This window comes from Euprymna scolopes, chromosome 12 (assembly GCF_053919585.1).
Source record: "Euprymna scolopes isolate OS-2025 chromosome 12, ASM5391958v1, whole genome shotgun sequence".
In the NCBI taxonomy this organism is placed as follows: domain Eukaryota; kingdom Metazoa; phylum Mollusca; class Cephalopoda; order Sepiida; family Sepiolidae; genus Euprymna; species Euprymna scolopes.
The window spans coordinates 27,728,239-27,749,300 of NC_136493.1; the positions used below are offsets into that span (position 1 = coordinate 27,728,239).

General features: G+C 33.9%; 1 protein-coding gene across 3 annotated transcripts in view; it reads left to right on the top strand.

Moving 5' to 3' along the window:
* LOC145291220 (uncharacterized) overlaps positions 1 to 21,062 on the top strand; it is a 207,684-nt gene that overhangs the window by 168,283 nt on the left and 18,339 nt on the right. For all 3 annotated transcript variants that reach the window (XM_080136809.1, XM_080136808.1, XM_080136810.1), the window contains 4 exons: positions 3,500 to 3,564; positions 10,454 to 10,552; positions 15,348 to 15,390; positions 20,856 to 20,970. In XM_080136809.1, the coding sequence (XP_079992935.1) occupies positions 3,500 to 3,564; positions 10,454 to 10,552; positions 15,348 to 15,390; positions 20,856 to 20,970 (322 nt within the window). The remainder of the gene's footprint in view (positions 1 to 3,499; positions 3,565 to 10,453; positions 10,553 to 15,347; positions 15,391 to 20,855; positions 20,971 to 21,062) is intronic.

The window sequence follows — 21,062 nt, forward strand, 5'->3', positions numbered from 1 at the left end:
TTTACGTCGAGGGGGGTACAAGTGCTTGCAGATCGTCAGAGCATTCACCATTAAAGTACTTGTAGAACAGGCAAAGGGATGCTACATTTCGTCGATGGGACAGAGGCTGAAGCTTAAAGGACTTGTCTAGGAGCGAGAGACTAGTAGCAGATGCACCAGCCCAAATATGACAACAATACTTCATACATGGGCGAATGGTGGCCTTATAGAGGTACAGGATACTTTCGGGCGTTAGTAGTTTTCTAGCAAGATAGAGAGAGAGCCTACCTTCTTCGCAGTGGTCCTGGCAATGCTCTCAGTGTAATTGTTCCAACTCATGTTTCCTGTGAACGTTAGGCCGAGGAGTTTAAAAGATGATATACATAAGTATTATTTTTGAAATAATACAGAAACTGAGACATGAGCATGCGAGTATTATGTTTTTTCTAAACTGTTCACTTCTTGTAAAAAAACAAAAACAACAAATACTCCAACTGAGATTGAAACCAAAACCTAAAGACAGTGAGTCAAGTATGATAACTATTAGGTCAGCTTGACACAATCTTTAAAAAGTGTTTTAAAACCTGCTTATTCTTAACATAAGGAATCTATCACATGAACCATTCACGCATGCGCATTCGTGAAACAGTTGACATGGGTTAATAAAAATGCGATGACCTCCACATACCAATTTATCAATTTTGATCCCTTAGCAACCCTTTTTGCCGGATGAAAATCAATTAAAGGTTTCCACATGTCTGAATACCCTATATACCAAATTTAAAATCTGCAGATCAAAAATTCGTTGGGTATATAGGTTGAGAATTGTCCTCACACACATTTTCATATATATATATATATATATATATATATCTATATATCTATAAAAGTGAACGTGTCTGTCTGTCTGTCTGTCTGTCTGTGTACATTTCCCTACGCAATAACTCTGTCAATTTTTAGTCTATAGACTCGAAATTTGAAATACCGGGTACTGAGATTTGGGAAAATCGATGTGACGGGTGTCAGCCAGAAATTTTGCTTTTAAGGGGTCAAATTTCAACGATTTGACCTTTAAGAACTCTACCAAACTCCTCCGACAATTTTGGGTCTAGACACTTGAAATTCTAGATATAGGTTCCTTGAACCTGGATCTAACTTAATAAAGTGATTTGAGCCCGAAACTATAAATTTTAAGGGGTCATAATAGGGGTCAAATTAAAAAAAAATTGACTTTTTTTTTGTTTTGCTAAGCGTACACCTCAAAACACCCGGGCAAAGCCGGGCTAAAATGCTAGTATATATATATATATATATATATATATATATCAAGCAAACATTGTTAAAAATAACAGGTCTTCCACTTACATCTTTTTTATTTTTTTTATTTTTCTCATGGTCTTTTTTGTGTTAAAATTTAAAAAAATAATATAATTTCCATATGTATCATAAACGCTTCCAATTCTTCATTAAACCATCATCAAATGTAAAAGCAAAACTCAAGAAAAGAGAATCTCAAAAAGTAGCTGTGAAACGGGTACATGAAGTCAGGAGAACATTTTTACACTGTTCTAAGAAAGTCATTAACAACTTAAATTCTGTGATGCCAAAATTAGCACCATGGTCTAAAATTATATTAAAGCCTTTTAAAGTATTATTTCTAGTTTCATGAGAAATATTATTTATTGTAAGTTGTTGAGCTTTGATATACAGTGCCAGCAAAAAGAAAGTCCGCACTTGAAATTTTTTTTCAAAAACTGCAAATTTAAGCTAAATTTTATGTAACTGCTTAAGACACCCATACTTCATTTGATTCGCCTTTTATTCCTCTATAATTTTACCTGTTCATATTTGATTTTTAATTGAAATATTCTAGTGTTAACGTCTATTAAAAAAAAAAATAACTTCAAATTGAGGAGGCAAAAAGAAAGTCCGCAGCAACAAATTCGCTTAAAACCAGCTTAAATTATCGCCCCTAAATCAGTTTAAAATATCCACCAACAGGCAACAAAGCATCTCTAGTCGTAATTGCTGTTGTTCCAGGTTATACAACATAACATTTAGTTCATATGCCGCAGCTTTCTCTTAGTGATCGTCAGGAGCTCATTAATCTCCACCTTTCTAGTTTATCCAATCAAGAAATCAGCGGCAGATTGAAATGGCATGAGAAAACGGTACGAAAGACTGTGCAAAAGCACCAAAACACTGGAAGTGTTCGTGATGCCCCTAAATCTGGTCGTACTAGAGTTACTTCCAACAGGGAAGACAATGCTATCAAGAAACAAATTTGAAATGACTCCCCAAATCCAACAACAGGGCAATCTTGTTAAAAAGTGCTCTCTTTTTACCGTCAAGAACAGATTAAAGGAATTTTATTTGCAAGGATATGTTGCAAGACGCAAGCCAATGATTTCTGTAAAGAACAGAAAGCGTCGCTTGGACCTCATCAGATGCAATGAAGATCATGACTCTTCATATTGGTCAAAAGTGCTTTTTAGCGACGAAAGCAAGTTCAATAGGCTAGGCAGTGATGGTAAGCAGTACGTTCGTCGGAGGAAAGACGAAGAATTTAATCCTAGGTACTCAGTTTCAATGCTGCAAGGTGGTGGAGGTTCAGTTTTGGTGTGGGGCATTATTAGAACCAATGGTCCAGGGCCTATAGTTCGCTTGCAAGGTTGAATTAATTCAACCAAGTACATTAATATGCTGACTGAGCATTTTCTACCCTACTTTGGTTGGAATTTGGATGATAATCGCATCTTCATGCAGGATAATCCTTCCATTCACACAACTGGTAATTTCAAGAGATTCCTGGAAGAGCATGATATTCCATGTTTGAATTGTCCTGCACAATCTCCAGACCTCAATCCTATCGAAAACGTATGGCATTACATCAAGCAACAGCTACACAATGATAAAATTTCGAATTTGGAAGAACTTTGGACAAAAATCAAAGAAAAGTGGGATGCCCTTCCCTCAGAGTATTGCTGCAGTTTAATTGAAGGAATTCCCAAAAGATTGCAGGCTGTCAAATTGCAGAAGGGCTATGCTACTAAATATTAACTAGTTCATTGTGTTCCTGTTGTATTTGTGTTGCATTAATGTCCTAAAGTTACATTTAAATAACAATTTTTCATTGTGCGAACTTTCTTTTTGCCTCCTCAATTTGAAGTTATTTTTTTAAATTGACGTGAACACTAGAATATTTCCATTAAAAGTCAAATATTAACAGGTAAAATTTTCGAAGAATAAATGGCCAATCAAATGAGGTATAGTTTGTTTAAACAGTTACATTATATTTAGCTTAAATTTGCAGTTGTTGAAAAATGACAAGTGCGGACTTTTTTTTTTGCCGCCTGTGTAGATAGCTTCGAGTATTTATAATTTTTAAATTGGTTTCAAAATGTATTTCAGTGTTGTTAAGGATTTGTCTTCAATTGAAGGGGATAGTTATGTTTTGTCTTTTTATATATTTCTGCAGTTTTTTTTTTTTTTTAGCTTCTGTTTTGCATCCATTTTTCAGATTAAAAAATTTCGAATTGCACTTGTGATGGGGCTTGTCACTTGTCTGGTTCTAAATATTTTATGGTAAGTAATTGATAGAAATATCTGAGTGCGTTTTTTTTTTTTTTTTTTCTTTTTTTTTTCAGATTATTGTAAAAACCTCTGTAATATTTGTAAAGGAGTAAAAAAAGAAAAGGTTAGAGATATGAAAAGCAGACTTACCGACAAGGAGGCGAAAAAGAAACCTAGCGATGGATAGAGCATTGAAGTATACATGATGGCCAGGGAAGAGATCACTCATTATGGCAAAATAGAAAGTGTATTGAAAAAAAAAAAATGACAAGGAGTTCAGTGAGTGAGATTTCTGTGCAGACGACTGAAAATTTTTTTTTTTTTTGTTGAGAGACATAGAGAACATGTCAATATTTGCATATTTTTGAGGGAGGGGGTTGGTGGGGACGTACATTACACAGATCAATCTTTATAATTATTAGTTTCTCCAAATAAGGATTTGATGAACTCACTGTGACATTTCCAACTATATTTTTCACTTTTGCTTATTTTTCCTATTCATCCACTTTCGCCATTGTTACATGTGCCATTTTTATTGTACCAGTTCTTTCAATGTTTTGCTAGTAGTTTAAAAACAAAAATATTTCTCGTTTTTATCATTATTACTAGCAATGGAAAATTAAGGTTTAAACAACAAAATAGAAAACTTACGGAATCATTTTTGGAATATTCGATTCTGATACTCATTCCAATACTACCCAAAATTCTGATTTCCTGTTTCCAATTTCGAATAACCGTCTCCACACCAATAATAATTAAATAATTATTCTTTTATACTGACAGACATAAGTGTTTCATGCTTATGCAATCATCAGTGTAGGTAGTGACAATTCCTGCTGGTCAGGAAAAACTCAAACCTGGCCACAAAGCCACTTTTGACTTCATTTGCTAAGCCTTTGCCTCTGGGTCAACAAATGATTGCCACAAAAATGAAGGGAATTAATAACTATAACCAACTACCGATTATACCAACAAGAGGCATAGACAGCTCTACAGATGCAATAAGAGAGAGAGAGAGATGGGGGGGGGAAGAGAGAGAGAGAGAGAGAGAAAGAGACTGAGACTGACTATGTTGTTTACTGCTATGCATGCTCTCTACACTGAACATGGCAAGTGCTCGGCTGAGCTCCAATCTCTGGTCCCCCCTCATCAATCTTTCACGATAAACACCCGTCTAGCTGAAACCACTGTCAATAATTTCCCCCACTCTTTATCTGTGCCTAAATCAAAACATAGATTCCATGAACAAAGCTTCTTTCTTAGAACTGCACACCTGTGGAACTCTCTTCCGTTTGCCTGTTTCCCACCTAACTACAACTTGGATGTCTTCAAGTCCAACATAAACAAATTCCTGATGAACCGCCCCCTTAAGTAAAACACTTTATCAAATCTCCAATACTAACGATTACTATGATACTATCCCATTGATTACTGTTCACTCAATAACCCTTATCCCCGAGTGGCCTCTGGGCCTTGATAAATTGTGACCACCATGTAAAAAAAAACAAAAAAACTGTATTTTCATGCAAGATGCTCGACTGAGCTTCACTCTATGCCTAGGTAGGGCATTCGTGATAAAGCTCCCGCTTATTACAACCACTGTCAGCAATTTCCATTGCTCTCTATTTCTATATTACCTAAAACTAAACGAAAATTCCATGAGCAGAGTTTTTCTCGCAGAACTGAGCACGATACCACAGAGCTGCTTCCCAGCTGACTACAACATGGTAGTTTTCAAATCCAATGTAAACAAGTTCTTGATGAGCCGTCCCCTTAAATAAATTAATTTCTACCCAATTTCCACCATTACCAATCATCACAATATTGTCTCGCTTGACACTCGTCAACCCCTATCCTTGAGTGGCCTCCGAGCCTTGATAAACCGTAACTGTACAGTATGAAAAAAAAAAGTCTAATGCACATAAGATCAATGCTATTGCGCCTCAAGTATCTTCGTCAATGATCTTCCAAATAATATTCAGAGATTGTTTATTGACATCTATGCAGATGACACAAACGCCTATGGCAGCACTCCAAAGAACATTGATAATCAAAACCTTACCAATAATCTCTTTTGATCACCATCAATGCATGAATCCTCATATTGCTTCAGTTGTGGAAGCCCCTTACTTTGACAAGTTCCGTGGACTGTCTTTCATCTCTGACCTAAAATGGATACATGCATCGGTGAGTTGTGGTTTTGTAAAGATGTACAATACTTTCTGGTGGGAGTAATTTTCTAGCACGGTAAAGGGAGCCTACCTTCTTTGTAGCAGCCTTGGTAATGTCCTCAGTGTATTCCAATTCATGTTGCCTGTGACAAGTCTGAAGGATGAGCTCTTAGATCAGGTGTCATTTGTCATGGCAATTGGTGATTGGAAAGATTTTTGTAATTGTTAAAGTAATTTTTCTTTTTTTTTCTTTTACTTTTTTTTTTTTTAAATTAAAATGGTTGGATCAAATTAAAATGGTTGGATCATTCAAGCACTCAATCTGACACAATCCTCTACATGAATAAGAGTTAGATACATTCTAACATGGCCAAAGCTGCTACCACTTTCCTCAAAAAGTTCCAATTTTTCCAATTCTGATCAATCATCCCAACATTAAATTTACATCAAATCTGTTGCTAAAGTCACTGTAAAAAAAAAAAAAAGGTTGGATGATTTACTGCTCTAGAAAGTACCTGACTTTTTTTGCCTTTACCTGTACAAGAGTCAGATTCAGATCAAAATGGAGTACTGCTGCCACAATTGAGGAAGTGCTTCTCAGAGTATTCTTTCTTGCCTTGACAGAGTACAGAATCAAATTAGTTGTGAAGATGCATCTTTGCACTCATCTGGCCGTAATCGTCTCACACGTTGTTCTGGGCTAAGATTGTCTGTTGCGCCATTCAATGCTGTAACAAAGAATTCTCCATCTAAAACTAAAATCCAATTTATAAACAACTAGCCTGGGTGCCCGGATTTGCCCAGATCTTTTGAAGTGTGTGTTGAGCAAAAAAAAAAAAAAAGTGGTAGTAGGCAGGCTGACTCTAACCCGTTTTGCGAAGGAGGAAAGGAATGTGAAAAAAAAAAGTGACGTCTTTGCTATTGCGTCCATTGTCAAACCGGAAGTGGCAAAGGTTTAAATTAAGGCTAGTCAATTGAAAATATCGGTGAAAAAACCGACCCCTCCCTGTAGAAATGTGCCCAGTTAAGGGTGAAGGAATTGATGTTTTTAGCCAATTTTTTATATCTGTCGTCCGAAGGGTCGAACTTTAAAATGATACCGATCTCTTGAAAATCCTCTCCTCTGTCGAAAGTTTTAGGCAGACATACATACATTTAAACAGACAGTTGAGATTTACATTATAGACTAGCCTGAGTGCAGTAGGCAGGCAGGCTCAAACCCGTACCGCGAAAGAGGAAAAGAAAGTGAAAAAAAAAAGTGACACATTAGCTGTTGCACCCATCGGCAAACCAGAAGTGACGTAAGTTTAAATTAAAGCTAAACAATCGAAAATAGGCGATGACTTTCAAAAAAAGCGACCCCTCCTTGTAGAAAAGAACACAGTTGAGGGTAAAGGAATTAATGTTTTTGACCAATTTTTTTATATTTGTTGTCCAAAGGGTCGAGCTTCTTGTGAAAATCTATCGCCTCTGTTGAAAGTTTTAGGCAGACATACAAACATACATACATACATACATGTAAACAGATAGGTGAGAATTATATTATAGATAACAATGTTTATTAGTTTAAATAAGTGGCTCTCGCTTCATCAAGGTTGAAAAGCAAACTCACAGATCTTTGCTTGACCAAACAGACACACCTATGCCTCATTAGAGTCTATTGTCTGATAGCTCCAAAAGAACCGTACCTGGAGATAAACAGTGATAGAACTGCTCGATAACTCTCACCAAAATCAACTATCTGCTCTCCAATGTTCAATTCCAACTCCCACATTTCCAGAATCTCTTCATGCTCGCCTGACTCTGGCCATTTGTTGATAGTCATTGTTCAGCTGCCCAGAGGAAACATTCACTGAAGATAGCACCTAGCTGGTCTCCGGACATTGTTTCCTTTATAAAGCCGATCACAGCAGGACTCTTCCATTAAATGAGGCACTTACTTTTTCTAACAAAGAGGATATCTCTTGGATGGTGTGACTGGCCAGAGATATTTTAATTACTGCTGCCACATCTGGAGAGATGCCACTCAGAACATTCTTTTTTGCCTTGACAGAGTACAAAATCGACTTTGCAATCTAGCAAAGGATGATCTCCTCTCTTCCCTACAGCCACTTTTCTCACAGACGAAACATTGCTAGTCTTTCTCTACTCTGTCACCATTTCCGTTGAAGGTGCTTGACTGAGCTTCAAGCTTTCATGTCTCCTTTTAAAATATTCTCAGCAAGAACTCATTTTTGTACCAACACTGCAAAAAAAAAAAAATAAAACCCTCTCATTTCTTTCTCTATGTATCTAAAATCAAATTCCAAGAATTTCTCACTTGTGGAATATGTTACCTTGGGAATGTTACTCTACAGACTACAACGTGATCGCTTTTAAGTCCAATGTCAAGGGGTATTTGTCATGTCATTTTTTTTAATTAATCATAGTTCTCAATCATGTTTGGTCATCCAATTGAAAACTTCACTAGCTCTTATCCTCGAGTAGCTTTTGGCCTTGATAAGTGGTGAATCATTAAAGAAAAAAAGCTGAAGAAGAAAATGTGGCATAAGGATCTTAGGAAACCACTTCTCAATGATTAATTTTTTCTTTTATCGTAGAACTCTGGGATACAGTGGCCCTAGGATACGTTTTTTCAGATTACGATGTGGAATACAATGTTTCTCTGGTCCCTGGTTACGGTATTTGCCCTGCCTTACGGTGCTATTTATAATGTTATTTGATTATATACATGTGTATTATATACTGTACTGTATTTTGTTACTAATCTTTAATAAATATTGTATAAAATTTTGATTAGGCCCCACTATACGATGATTTTACCTTACGATCCCAACCTCTGAACGGATTAATGCCGTATCCCAGAGTTCTACTGTACTCTTATTTGTCCCAAACAGGGCATATTGCCACTTGGACATAGGGGGACTACTATTTGGAACCGTGTCTACAGAAGACTATGTAGGGAGTTGAGCAGCAAGGTGTTGATTTGTATTACATTTGAATTTCTGCATGTGAATAAAGTCTATAATATTGTTTGCAAAAATTGAATTTAACTTGAGAATATTAATAAAAAAAAATTTTTTTTTAAAAGCGCGGTAACATAAATCCACAAGCACTAAAAATTTAAATCAACCCAACGTAAACAAAACAAGTTCTTGATGAACCGCCCCCCCCTAAGTAATCCAATTTTCAAAATGTCCACTACTTATGATTACTACGTTTAATCCCATTGACTAATGTATACCCATTAACCCTTATCCTCGAGTGCCTTCCGGGCCTTGATAAGTGGTGACTCCTTTGTAAAAAAAAAAAAAAAAAAAAATGTCAAAAGATGATGAATAAAAAATAATAAACGTTAAAAACAAGAAAGGGGGCGAACTAACAATTTTTTGGATTGAATTACTTTGGAATGAAAATTACTCAAATATGAAAAATGAGATGACGTTTGCATGTGTATATAAATCTTAAAAAAAAAAAAAGTTGTTTGAATTTCTTAAAAGATTACCTAAGTTTAACCAAAATCTTAAGAGGTTTGCTACTGCTTTCTATTTATTTAAGAAGTTAGGAGTCAGATTAAAATGTCATTTTAAATATTATTTAGTAATGTATTGAGAGAACTTGAATACCTACTAGACGCTCCTCGGGTACCTAAAACCCTCTCCGTTTGAGGATAGTTTTCTCTACAAGTAAACCCTGACTAAATATTCCAAAATACATAGTATTTGCTGCCCAAATAAGATCTTCTTGGTATGGCTAACCAACATTGGCCTTTTATGAGTAATGATTAGGGCTATATACAACAGCATATTCTTTTCATTGTTTTGACTCTCGAGTATATATCCGACACAGTTAATCAACCGAGAACCACATCACTCTATATAAAAGATATCAACGGATACACACTCAAGAGTCAAAACAATGAAAAGAATATGCTGTTGTCCTAGCCCTAGTAATGATGCATCTTCTCCAAGTGATGTTACCTCAAGTAACAGCACAAGTCTGGATATTCCACCAGACTAAATGAATTTTTGTCCTGGAATTCAGTAAGATCAAAGGATCACAAGAAAAAACATACTATAACATGTTTAAATGGTCAATTGAGGAGAGGAAAATTATGTTCCCACCTTCTTTACTAAATGTTTAAAGGAAAACTTTAATGGAATATTCAAATATCTATGTATTTCACATAAAGATCAAGTGTTAACTCTCGGATGGAGGCCCCTTGATTTCTGAGAACTTTGATTGAAGTAAAATAAAACACCAGGAATGATTCAAAGTATTATCAATAGTTAGATGCCAGTCCTGAAATTCATGCATTTTAATATTCCCTTTTTCTTCAAATGCATTCAGGATGCTTGTTAAATTAATGTGATAAAGCGGTTATAATTAATTTTTAAAATTTAATGTAGTATACTGGAATTAGTCTGAGTTAAGAAATGAAATGATAAATGGTGACTTAAAATAATTATACTTATGAAGAAAGTAACACAGTGATGTGAGTGAGATGAGAGGACTACATGTATAGAGAGTGAAACTGTTTGCTACCTACTTTGTGTTATTACATATTATAAGTGTGAAAGCTTTGATCGTTTTCCTATTGAAATCGTAGATGAAAATTGATTTTATTTTATTAATGTAATAGATAAAAAAAAAAAAGAAAATCAGATTTGACCAATGATGCATGTCTATAGAAGTAAGTTTTCTCCAAAACACGATTTATATTTTTTCAGGTGTTGGGCAGTGATTGAAATTGTCCCGCAGCATTGTCCATCCATCGTCGGAATAAACCATTCTTCTTCTTCAACTATGGAATGCCATTCCCTAAAAAAGTAAATCTTTTATTATCTTGTCTGATTTTTTTTTTTCTTATTCCACTATGATGATTGCAACGTCTTTTCAGACGAGTGCCACTCCCTCAGACATTTAAAATCCATGAGCCCAAATGCCTGAGGGAGTATCTATACAAAGATGATGTTACAGAGTCTTAGCTTTGTACGACAACTAAGTCTCTCTCTCGGTTCAAAATGTTGAGATCCAGCAACAAGCAAGAGCAAGATAGCCAGCAACAAATTAAACTGCAGACCAGCTTAATGCGGGTACTGGTCTCCCGCTTTATGGTTTTTTAAATCAGAGATTTGCTTCTCCTAGAAAGGTTGCCTTCACCATGGCTCACGGGAGCCCTCTCCACCCCAATAAACATATACACACACACAAATATACACAGTGCTAGTTGGCCGTTGACCCAGAAAAAGAGTCCATTCGCCCTTTGGAAGGTCTTGTTTTTAATCCTTCAGGGAAACTAGCCGCCCTCCTCACCAAACAAGCCTGGTGGGGGAACCAGTTTAGTCGCCAGTGACCCGACCATGAGGCAGGTAGTACTGGGTTACATGGTACCAGTATTCCACTATACATACATACTACATACATATACACACACACACACACACACACACACATATATATATATATATATATATATATATATATATATATATATATATATATATATATATATATGATTAGTTTCTTTTTGGAAAAAGAAATCCAGCAAAGTGCTCAATTAAAAGGAAAATCCAAAAAATAAGAGCATATTTATATTTTGTATTTTGTGTACAGAAAGTTGTTAGATGAGATAAGTCATTGATACCGTCGGTTTCAAACCCGATAATTAGGACTATTTTAGATATCCATATCAAGATCTCTTCAGCCCATACTCATCTCATCAGAAACAATTCTGAGTTTATTGAAAAGAATGCAGTTATCTTTGCAGAATTAATACAGTGCTTAGATGGCAGAAGTTTATTTCTGGTAATGCAAGAAGCCTTGGATGATGGCTGCAATTAAGAGAGCATTATTTATCGAAAGGAAACCCCAAAATTATCTCTTTATATACTGAACTGACATCTCAAAAATGTATGGAAGTCGAGACAATTAAAGATTATATTACAAGGACTGAAACAACAGCAAATTCATTAAAAATGGCAAAGTTATTAATGACAGTCTGTTAATCTCCATGGTCCTTAAAGGGTTGCCAAGTGATTTTAAGCTGTTGACCACCAGTATAACTCCATGGCTTTTAGTCACTTCAAAGTAGCTCTTGGGAGTTATGGGGAAACTGAGAAAATGATCACAGAAAAAAATGAATTTAGAAATATGAAACTTAAGAACACCAAAATTAAATTATACCTTTACTTCGAATAAAAACCACAACTTTGCCAAAAACAATTTTTCTCCTAAGAAAAGGAAGAATATTATTTGCTATAATTGTGGGCGACCCAATCACAAGAGTTTCCAAGTGGTCTTTAAAAGAGGTTTCAGCAAGACCATTTAGAGCCCACAAATGCTCCTTCAATAACCCTAACCCTAACCAAGCCTCATAAACCTGATTCAAAATAATTTCGCACCCACCATTAAATGGGAAATTCTCGCAACATTTAATACCCGTAAATCTTTATATTTATTAAAATTTACTACAAATTTATTTTTCAACAAGGAATACAAATAAACAAATTAAACATTTTTCCTTATTTTATGGAGTTTTAATAAATGACTTCTCATCAGAGGAGACATTGTTAGCAAAATATTATTCATAGGTGGTCGATAAATTTTGCTAGTATGCACATAAATTGAAAACTAAAAATGACATCGTATTTGTGTGAAAGCTGATAAAAGGCAGAAAAGCAACAGGTCAAAAGGATATTCTAAATGTAGTCCAGGTTCGATGAAAAAAAGCAGTACAATCCAATGAAAGTGAAAAGATTTAATGGTCCAAGCATACATAAATATGCCACCTTTTTTAGCAATTTTATAAGTTCCAAATTTCAGCGACTATTCATCAGAATTTAACAAGTGAAGGCTCGTTGGAAAGGTAATGCTCTGAATTGTGTAGTGGGCTATGTGACATTTGCCTTTAAGGGGATCATCCATCATCCAGAGCCTATTTTTGGTACATTTTTACAGCTATAAAATGTTTCAATTAGTCATTTGTTTTCCTAGTTTTGCATATGAATTACAAAATATGATATTTCCCCAAAGCCTCTAGCCTTAATGGAGGGGAGGGGGGGGGCTAAAACTTGCTGCTATGGTTTAAAATAATCTGAAATGATAGCAAAGGGAGACTTGATTCCAAATATTTTTCATGTTATATCTCCCATCTTTGGTTTTCATACATAAAGTAAATTTCAGTGTAATAAGAATATTTGATACTGAAGATATTCATAATCATACTCTATTTCTTAAAAAGGAGATATATAACATATGGAAATATTTGGAATCAAGTCTCCTCTTGCTGTTATTTCAGATCATTTGAAACCATAGCAACAAGTTTTAGTCTCCCCTCCATCAAGTCCAGATGTTTTGAGAAAATTATATATTTATTCCGAGTTAGATGTATTCAAGACAGATAAGTAATGAATTTATCAGGGTATTAAGAGTGCTCGATTAAAGGAGTGCAAGATATAGTTTTATTAATACAAACAAATTTACATGGTTATGAAACTGGACATGCTAATGTTTCGGACTTCTAGTTTTAACCGATCATTTGTTCAAAACATTAGCATGTCCAGTGTCATGACCATGCAAATTTGTTCAAGTAAAAAAAATGGAGGAATAGGAGGGAAAACTTGATTCCAAATATTTCTCGTATGTCATATCTCCCCTTTTTGGAAATAGAGTACGATTATGAATATCTCCAGTATCAAGTAAAAAAAGAAATGGAAAAAACTGAGACATGTGCATGCGAGTATTATTTTTGTAAGTAAAAACGAAAAATTACTCGAGCCGAGATCGAAACCAAAACCTAGACACTGAGTCAAGTACAATAACCATTAGGTCGGCTTGACACGATCTTTAAAGTGTTTTACAAATTTACTAATTCTTAACACAAAGAATGTGTCACGTGAACGATTCACACCTGTGCATTTGTGAAACAATTGATAAACAGATAAAAATCCACTGACCTCTAATACCGGTTTTCAATTTTGACCTCTTAGTAGCCATTTAAAAAAAATTTTTTCCACAAGTCTGCAGTTAAAAATTCGTTGAGTATATAGGTTGAGAATTTTCCACACACACACATTCTCATTTATATATATATATATATATATATATATATATATATATACTAGAAAAATACCCGTCACAGGCCAAATAAAACTGTCTCCCCGAACAGAACAGTTTTACAGTATTTCTATGTCCCTTTACGATGATTAAATTCAACACATAATGCTACTAAGCCCAATGTCTACAATCCTTATTCAAATTTTGATAAAAATCCATTATATGATTTTGAATTTCGAAAAAGTCTACAATTTAAGGCTTAAGAGGTTTTAAGATAAAATTGAAATTTATATCTAGTGGTATGGATCAAAGGCAACACAAATCCAATATATTTGAATATTCGGGTTTGTGTTATGTAAAATGTTGAAACGCTAAAGATTTTTTTGTTGTTTTTTGTATTAAAAAAACGTAAGTTTTTAATTAGAAAATGGGTGAAGGGGGGGTTGTTTTACTATACACGTAAATTCTAAAAAGTTGTCAAAAAACAAATATATAACAAATAAATGTTATCAAAGGCAAGATAAGTTACTCCTCTACCTATCTGCAAAAGTTTTTAGTCCGCCTATATCACGGTAACATATATTGAGTAAGTTTCTAACAGTATTTTGTATAATTATTTAGTTTTAACTCATTTTCCCAAACTTACCATATTCAACAGCGAGCACGCCGCCATTTTTCTTTTAAAAATATATCGATAAACGCTGTATGATTTTCGAAAGATTCCATGTTTTAAAGGTAATAAAATCACTAAACTTTTGCAGATAGGTAGAAAAGTAACTTATCTTGCCTTTGATAACATTTATTTGTTATATATTTGATTTTTGACCACTTTTTCGAATCTATGCGTATAGTAACATAAACCCGAATTTTCAAATGAGAGATTGTGACCCTTAAAACCTTTTTAAATATTCCAAATAAACTGAAATGTGGGGAATATTTATCAATTGATATATAACGCCTATCGTTAAAATTTTACAAAAATCAACCTTATCTAAAATTTCATGAAAGGCTTCCATTCGTTTTATAATCCTATGTATAAGACTAAAACTAAATATAGTTCACATTTGAACCCCCTTACACCTATCAGTTCTTTAAGGTTATGAAGACACTTCGAAATTTGGGACCACTGTTATTTTCTCCGGAAAATTTGATGCAAATGATATGAAGTTCATAACAATAGAATATATTTTAAGTTTTGTTTTTCCCATGTCGACCGGTTAAATGCAAGGGAGATAACTCTGCTGTCCAAAAGGCACATTATCTCCTGTGAAAAGTGGGGCAAGAAGTTGTTTCCCTTTCAACTACAAAACGTTTATTCATTATTCTCAGGTGGAAATCTATGTTCATCTCATAATTATCTTACCAATAACAAAGTAATACAATCCCAAGTGCAAATTCACTAATCAGAAACAGTTTTATTTGTCAGTTTAAATGCTATTTAATTCTAACTTTTAAAGTATAGCATAAGTTTATTGATGCAAACTTTTTAGCATTTGAATAGCAAACAATTCAAAATGCCCCCAATTTCCAAAATGATTGTTAAATTTCTGCTTCGTTTTTCTGTAGTGCAAACGAAAATGGAAAAATCTCAACTCAACCATTGATAAAAGTAAGTCTTTCTATTTTCTTTTTAATTACTCTGGTGTCTATATCATAAAATTATCAAACTTGAATACATGATCCAATGCAATTATCTATTGCACTGCTCAGCTAAATTATTACTCGGCTTCAATTTTTGTCAGTATTCTAGAACTATTATATTTTTTAATGACATTGAATATAATATATATGTATATATATATATATATATGTGTGTGTGTGAGCCATTGACTTTCCACAGTTATGGACAAAATAGCAGCTTAAATTCAATGAATTATCTATTATATAAAAAGCTGTTATCTGTATGTCCAGCTATAAGTACAATACAAACGACCACAAAGTTGATTTTTTTTTTTCTTGAATAGCATTGCCCTGAATGACTAATATCTAAAATTTAGAATTATTCATTCTTTGACCTTAAACTGGTACCAATTTCGTTGGCGGACAGTTTTTCATCCATTTTATATACCAAAGGGAACTATTTGTTTGTTTTTTTGTTGTTGTTTGTTTTTTTTTGTTTTTTTAATCAAAAAGATACTTCTCTTATGCTGACTTATTCCTCAAGGAATCTATATAAAAGAGTTGTGTGTGTGTGTCTAGAGAGAAGAATGGGCTGGGCAGAAGAAAAATGAGGGTTAAAGAGAAAGAGGGGTAAAAAGCTAGAAGTTTAAATAAAACTGTTACACTTTTGTCCTGGACAACCCCCCGTAGCTCTGATAGTCTAAAGGGCAGTTGTCTGTGTGTGTGTGTCGTAAGGATAGTGTCTATCTATCATTATTTCTCTTTGGGGAACTTTGACTCGTTTTTCCCCATATTTTTTTTTCCTCTTTTACCTCGCTGTATCAAGGTTTTAGTTTTAATCACTTTTAAACGCAATTTCAGATTAAATATTTCTTTTAATCGTTTTTTTTTCTTATTTCTGACACATTCAAATTCCTCCGTAGTGCTCTTTAATTTTGTTTTTGTATGCTATCGATTTCTCCTGAGATGATAGCCGAAAGAGCTCTCGAGAAATTCCTGTATATAAATATATATATATAAATTTTGTACCTCCAAACATTTATATATATAATAGTATAATGTATATTTTAGATGTTTACAAAAAAATATTGATTAGTATTTGTGTAAGTGTCCTATAACTAGGAAACCGTGTTTCTGAACCTATGACATGTATAGAACATAATCCCAAAGGTATGCCATTAATTTTCCAAACATTTATCTATGTATATAAATTAGTAATTCTGTCTGTTTGTTTGTTCGTTTGTTCACAATTTGATTAATATATATAAAAGTTTCCTTACTTTACTCTTTCCTTTATTTCTATATATAGTATGATTCTTGCAAAAATATACAATTAAGAGATCATGTCATTTGCATATTACATTAAGAAAAATCGATTTTATTAAATAATGTTTCTAGCAAGAGAATTGTTTCAAGTGTTCTATTTTAAATTGTTATTTAATAAATTTTAAACAATAATTATATTGATAACATATTTAATTTATTTGGAATTATTATTCCAACATCGATTTTTTTAAAAACTTTTTTAGAGCTATTTGCCCTTAGAAATTTCCGAACATTTCATTTGTTTGTTTTTATTATTCTTTAAACGGCTATACAGAAATCGGTAAATTTTTATGATGTGACCCAGCGTTGTTTAACACCTAAAAAAAAAAAAAGATATATTGCCCCCCCCTCTCTAAATTCCACAATTTACACTTTTCTTTCTTTTTTCACATTATCTCATCAATTACAAACTTTGTAAGGTAAATTTCTACGACGTGACTCAGCGTTATTTAACCCCTAAAAAAAAAAAATGAAGACCTACTTTTTTGGAGCCTAATACGTTTAAACACACTTTATAAATATAAAAGAATAAATTTTATGAAAGAATAAATTAACATTTTAGCGTGCAGGATCACTTTTCTATATAAATTTAACGTAAAATGAGCACCCACTTTTTGGACACAAAGCATTCAACGAGACATGTCATCTCTAGAATTTTTTTTCAAGTTTGGCGATCGAGGTGAGGGGCCAAAACATGACAAATACAATTTGTTTTTTTGTGGGGTGGGACACGAATTACATTTGAAACATAAAGTAACAATAAATTTAATTAATTTTTATGAAACCATTCCATACATTCACCTAACAATTTATAAACAAAACAAACCCCAAAACATGACAAATTCAATTTTTTTTGGAAGGGAGAGGATTAATTTATTTTGGAATTAATATTTTTAGGGTTCTGCCTAATTATTATTATTTTTTTAATTTTTTTTTTTTTCAATCAAATGGGCATTTGCTATTTTCATTGAAACAAAAGTTGTAATGATTTTTTTGTATTTTTTTTTTGTGGGGGGGGTAGTTTTCTTTCTAGTGCTCAATATCCAGAGAATAGTTTCTTCTCTTTGTATCCCTTCTGCCGAAATATCATGTACTTCTTTTTGGGTGATTACATTTACATGTTTTTATCCGTTCTTTTATTTTTGGAATTGTTTAGGGGGTATCCACGTTACTCATGATGAAAATGATTAGTATAGCAGGTGTGTTCCAAACAGAACTTCATGTCAACCCGGGCAATGCCGGGTACCCATACTAGTGTGTGTGTGTGTATATATATATATATATATATATATATATATATATATATATATATATATAGATCGTTCGACTGGTATTAATTGTGACACCCTGCACTGAAGATTCCCGAAAGGATGAAACACTAGTGTCTGTAGGTATTTAATTATTATAGTAAAAAAATAATTTTATATATATATATATATATATATATATATATATATACTAGCATGGGTGCCCGGGTGTTTGGAGGTGTGTGTTGAGCAAAAAAAAAAAAAGTGGTAGTAGGAAGGCAGGCTCAAACCCGTACCGTGAAGGAGGAAAAGAACGTGAAAAAAAATGTGACATCTTTGCTGTTACGACCACTGCCAAACCGGAAGTGACATAGGTTTAAATTAAGGCTAGACAATCGAAAAGAGGGGATAACTTTCGAAAATATTGTCGAAAAAAGCGACCCCTCCCTATAGAAAAGTGCGCAGTTGAGGGTGAAAAAATTAATGTTTTTAGCCAATTTTTCAGTATTTGTCGTCTGAAGGGTCAAGCTTTAAAACGATACTGCTCTTTTGAAAATCCGTTGCCTCTATCGAAAGTTTTAGGCAGACATGCAAGCGTACATACATAGATTTATATATTTGTAGCTCAAATTTTCGACCCAAACCGATGAAAAAGCTTGCCCTATCTCTGAATACACTTTATGTAAAATTTCAAATGTTTAGAACAGAAATTGTCTGAGTAATTTCGTAGAGACTGCAGAGGTAAAAAAATTTTTAACTTTGACCTCTATTATCACCCCTTAACATTTATTGTTTTGGGCTCAAATCAAGTTATTAAGTTAGATCTCTGTCCAAGAAACCTATATCTAAAATTTCAATTGTTTATACCCAAAATTTGCGGAGGAGTTTAGTAGAGTTCTCAAAGGTCAACTCGTTGAACTTTGACCCCTTAGCAACCAAATTTCTGTCCGAAAACTGATTACAAATTTTTTCCCAAATCTCACTACCCTGTATATCAAATCTCGGGTCTGTAGACTTAAAATTGACAGAGTTATTGTGTAGGGAAATGTACACACAGACAGACAGACAGACACTTTCACTTATCTATAAAAGTTTTAGTCTCCCCTTCATCAAGGCCAGACGTTTTGGGGAAATATATATAAGTGGCCTTGTCTGTGTGTGTGTGTGTATGTGTGCAAAAAGTCTCTATCAAATTTTCTGAATACTTAGTCTAGCGAGTTGAAATTTGATACATAGAGTATTTGGACCTGTAGTACACTTTCCGATTTTGTTTTTAACTTAGGAAAATTGCTGCTAAGGGGTCAAAGTTCGAAACAAACAGTTGACCTTAGCAGGGTAAGTCGCATAAAACATTTTGCCTGCTGTTTCTTTTTTGCATGTCAAAAGTAAACATTCATAGCTCAAAGTTGCTTAATTTTAACATATATCCATCTGTCCGTAGTTCAGATGGTAACAACGCAGAAGAGATAAATAACGACTAAGCCTGGAGTGTAAAATGTTCTGGTTTTGATTCAAGCAAATGGTACTCCAGTCATATTTTTCTTGGAATCATTACTATATGAGATTGAATTATAATCAATAGAGAATTGACTCTATAATAAGAAATCTGCATGAACTAAAATATAATTATGTGTATTTTATGACTGGGCAATGCTGGGTGGCCTGCTAGTATATATATATATAATTTTATTTTCTTTGGGTAAATCTAGTCATATCTTGCTATGATGTGCAGAACATTTTGATCATTACTGACCTCATCAAAACGGTCTGCACATTGTAGCAAGATATGACTATATTTGTGACCTTTGCAACGTGACCTTACACGACCTTGAACCTCTGATCGCGGCCCAGTTATGATCTGCACCCTGGTTGGTACAGTTATGATATGTCGACTGGGCAACCAGGTCTGCCAACCGTTAGTACGTCGCGTCACCCAGTGAGTTCTTCGTTAAGGCGTTGGGGATTCTTCTCGGATGCTCGAGTCACTGCGTGTGTTTCTCTCAGATCAAAAACAACCCGACTTTTCAACTGTCAAACTCACAGATCCAACTTGGCTCATAGTTTTGCCAATTGCGGGTGTGCAATCCCCAACCCTCCGGCTCTTGCACAACTATGATTTCGGCCATTTCAGATCAAACGCCTGTGTATTTTGGCTAAAATATTTTATGCATTCTTTTTCGCTTTTGAAGTCTAGAATGTGATTTAACCTCTCGCTACAAAGGCACTTTTGCCGCCGCCATCTCAACAACAGACTTAGCTCAGAATTTATTGACAAAAAAAAAAATTAATAATAATTTTTATTCCTTCAACACCCGATCATCGTTCGGGAACAAAAAATTACTTTTAACCAAAAGAAACGTCACATCAACCCTACAGGTCTGATGTGGCCTCTCTTTAGTGTTACATATTTACATAAAGAAAATAAAAAAAAATTATAAATTTGCTCTCTTTGATTGAGCCAATGATTCTAATCTTTTAAATATTTTTCAACCTGGAATAAACATATATAAAACAACTTGATCTGATAAAGGTCGTTCCAAAATTACAGCACCATTTTTATTTATTCATTTATTTATTTTTTTTAACTCAAAGTTGAAAAGCTGTGAAGATTGGAGTGGAACCATTAAAACAAGTGACCTTTTGTGCTCCAGAATTTGTTTTTCCACATAGTTATCACCATTCTCAATGCACTTTTGGCAGGAATTCCATTACACATCTCTGCACATCCACGTCTTCAAGTCTCACACCATCAATATCTGCAACAAAGGTTATGAATGCATAAGCAATCATCATAACAACATTTGTAATCTCCTCTGATCCATTTGATATTTTATATCCTTCATGAAAAAACTCGATGTTCTGTTTTACTTTTCTCCTTCAGATCATTCATCAGAAATCTTCCGCTTTCGTCTGGGTAGCCATTGTTGTCGAATTGTTTATTATAATAAGCATTACAGTATCTTTCTTGACTATCGGTACAGCTCTTCATCATATCAGTAAGTTGGCATATTTTTTATTTTTTTTTTTTTGCTATAACTTGTTTTTCTTTTCCTCATCTGTCCCATTTCATTCAGAGGTGAGACCTCAA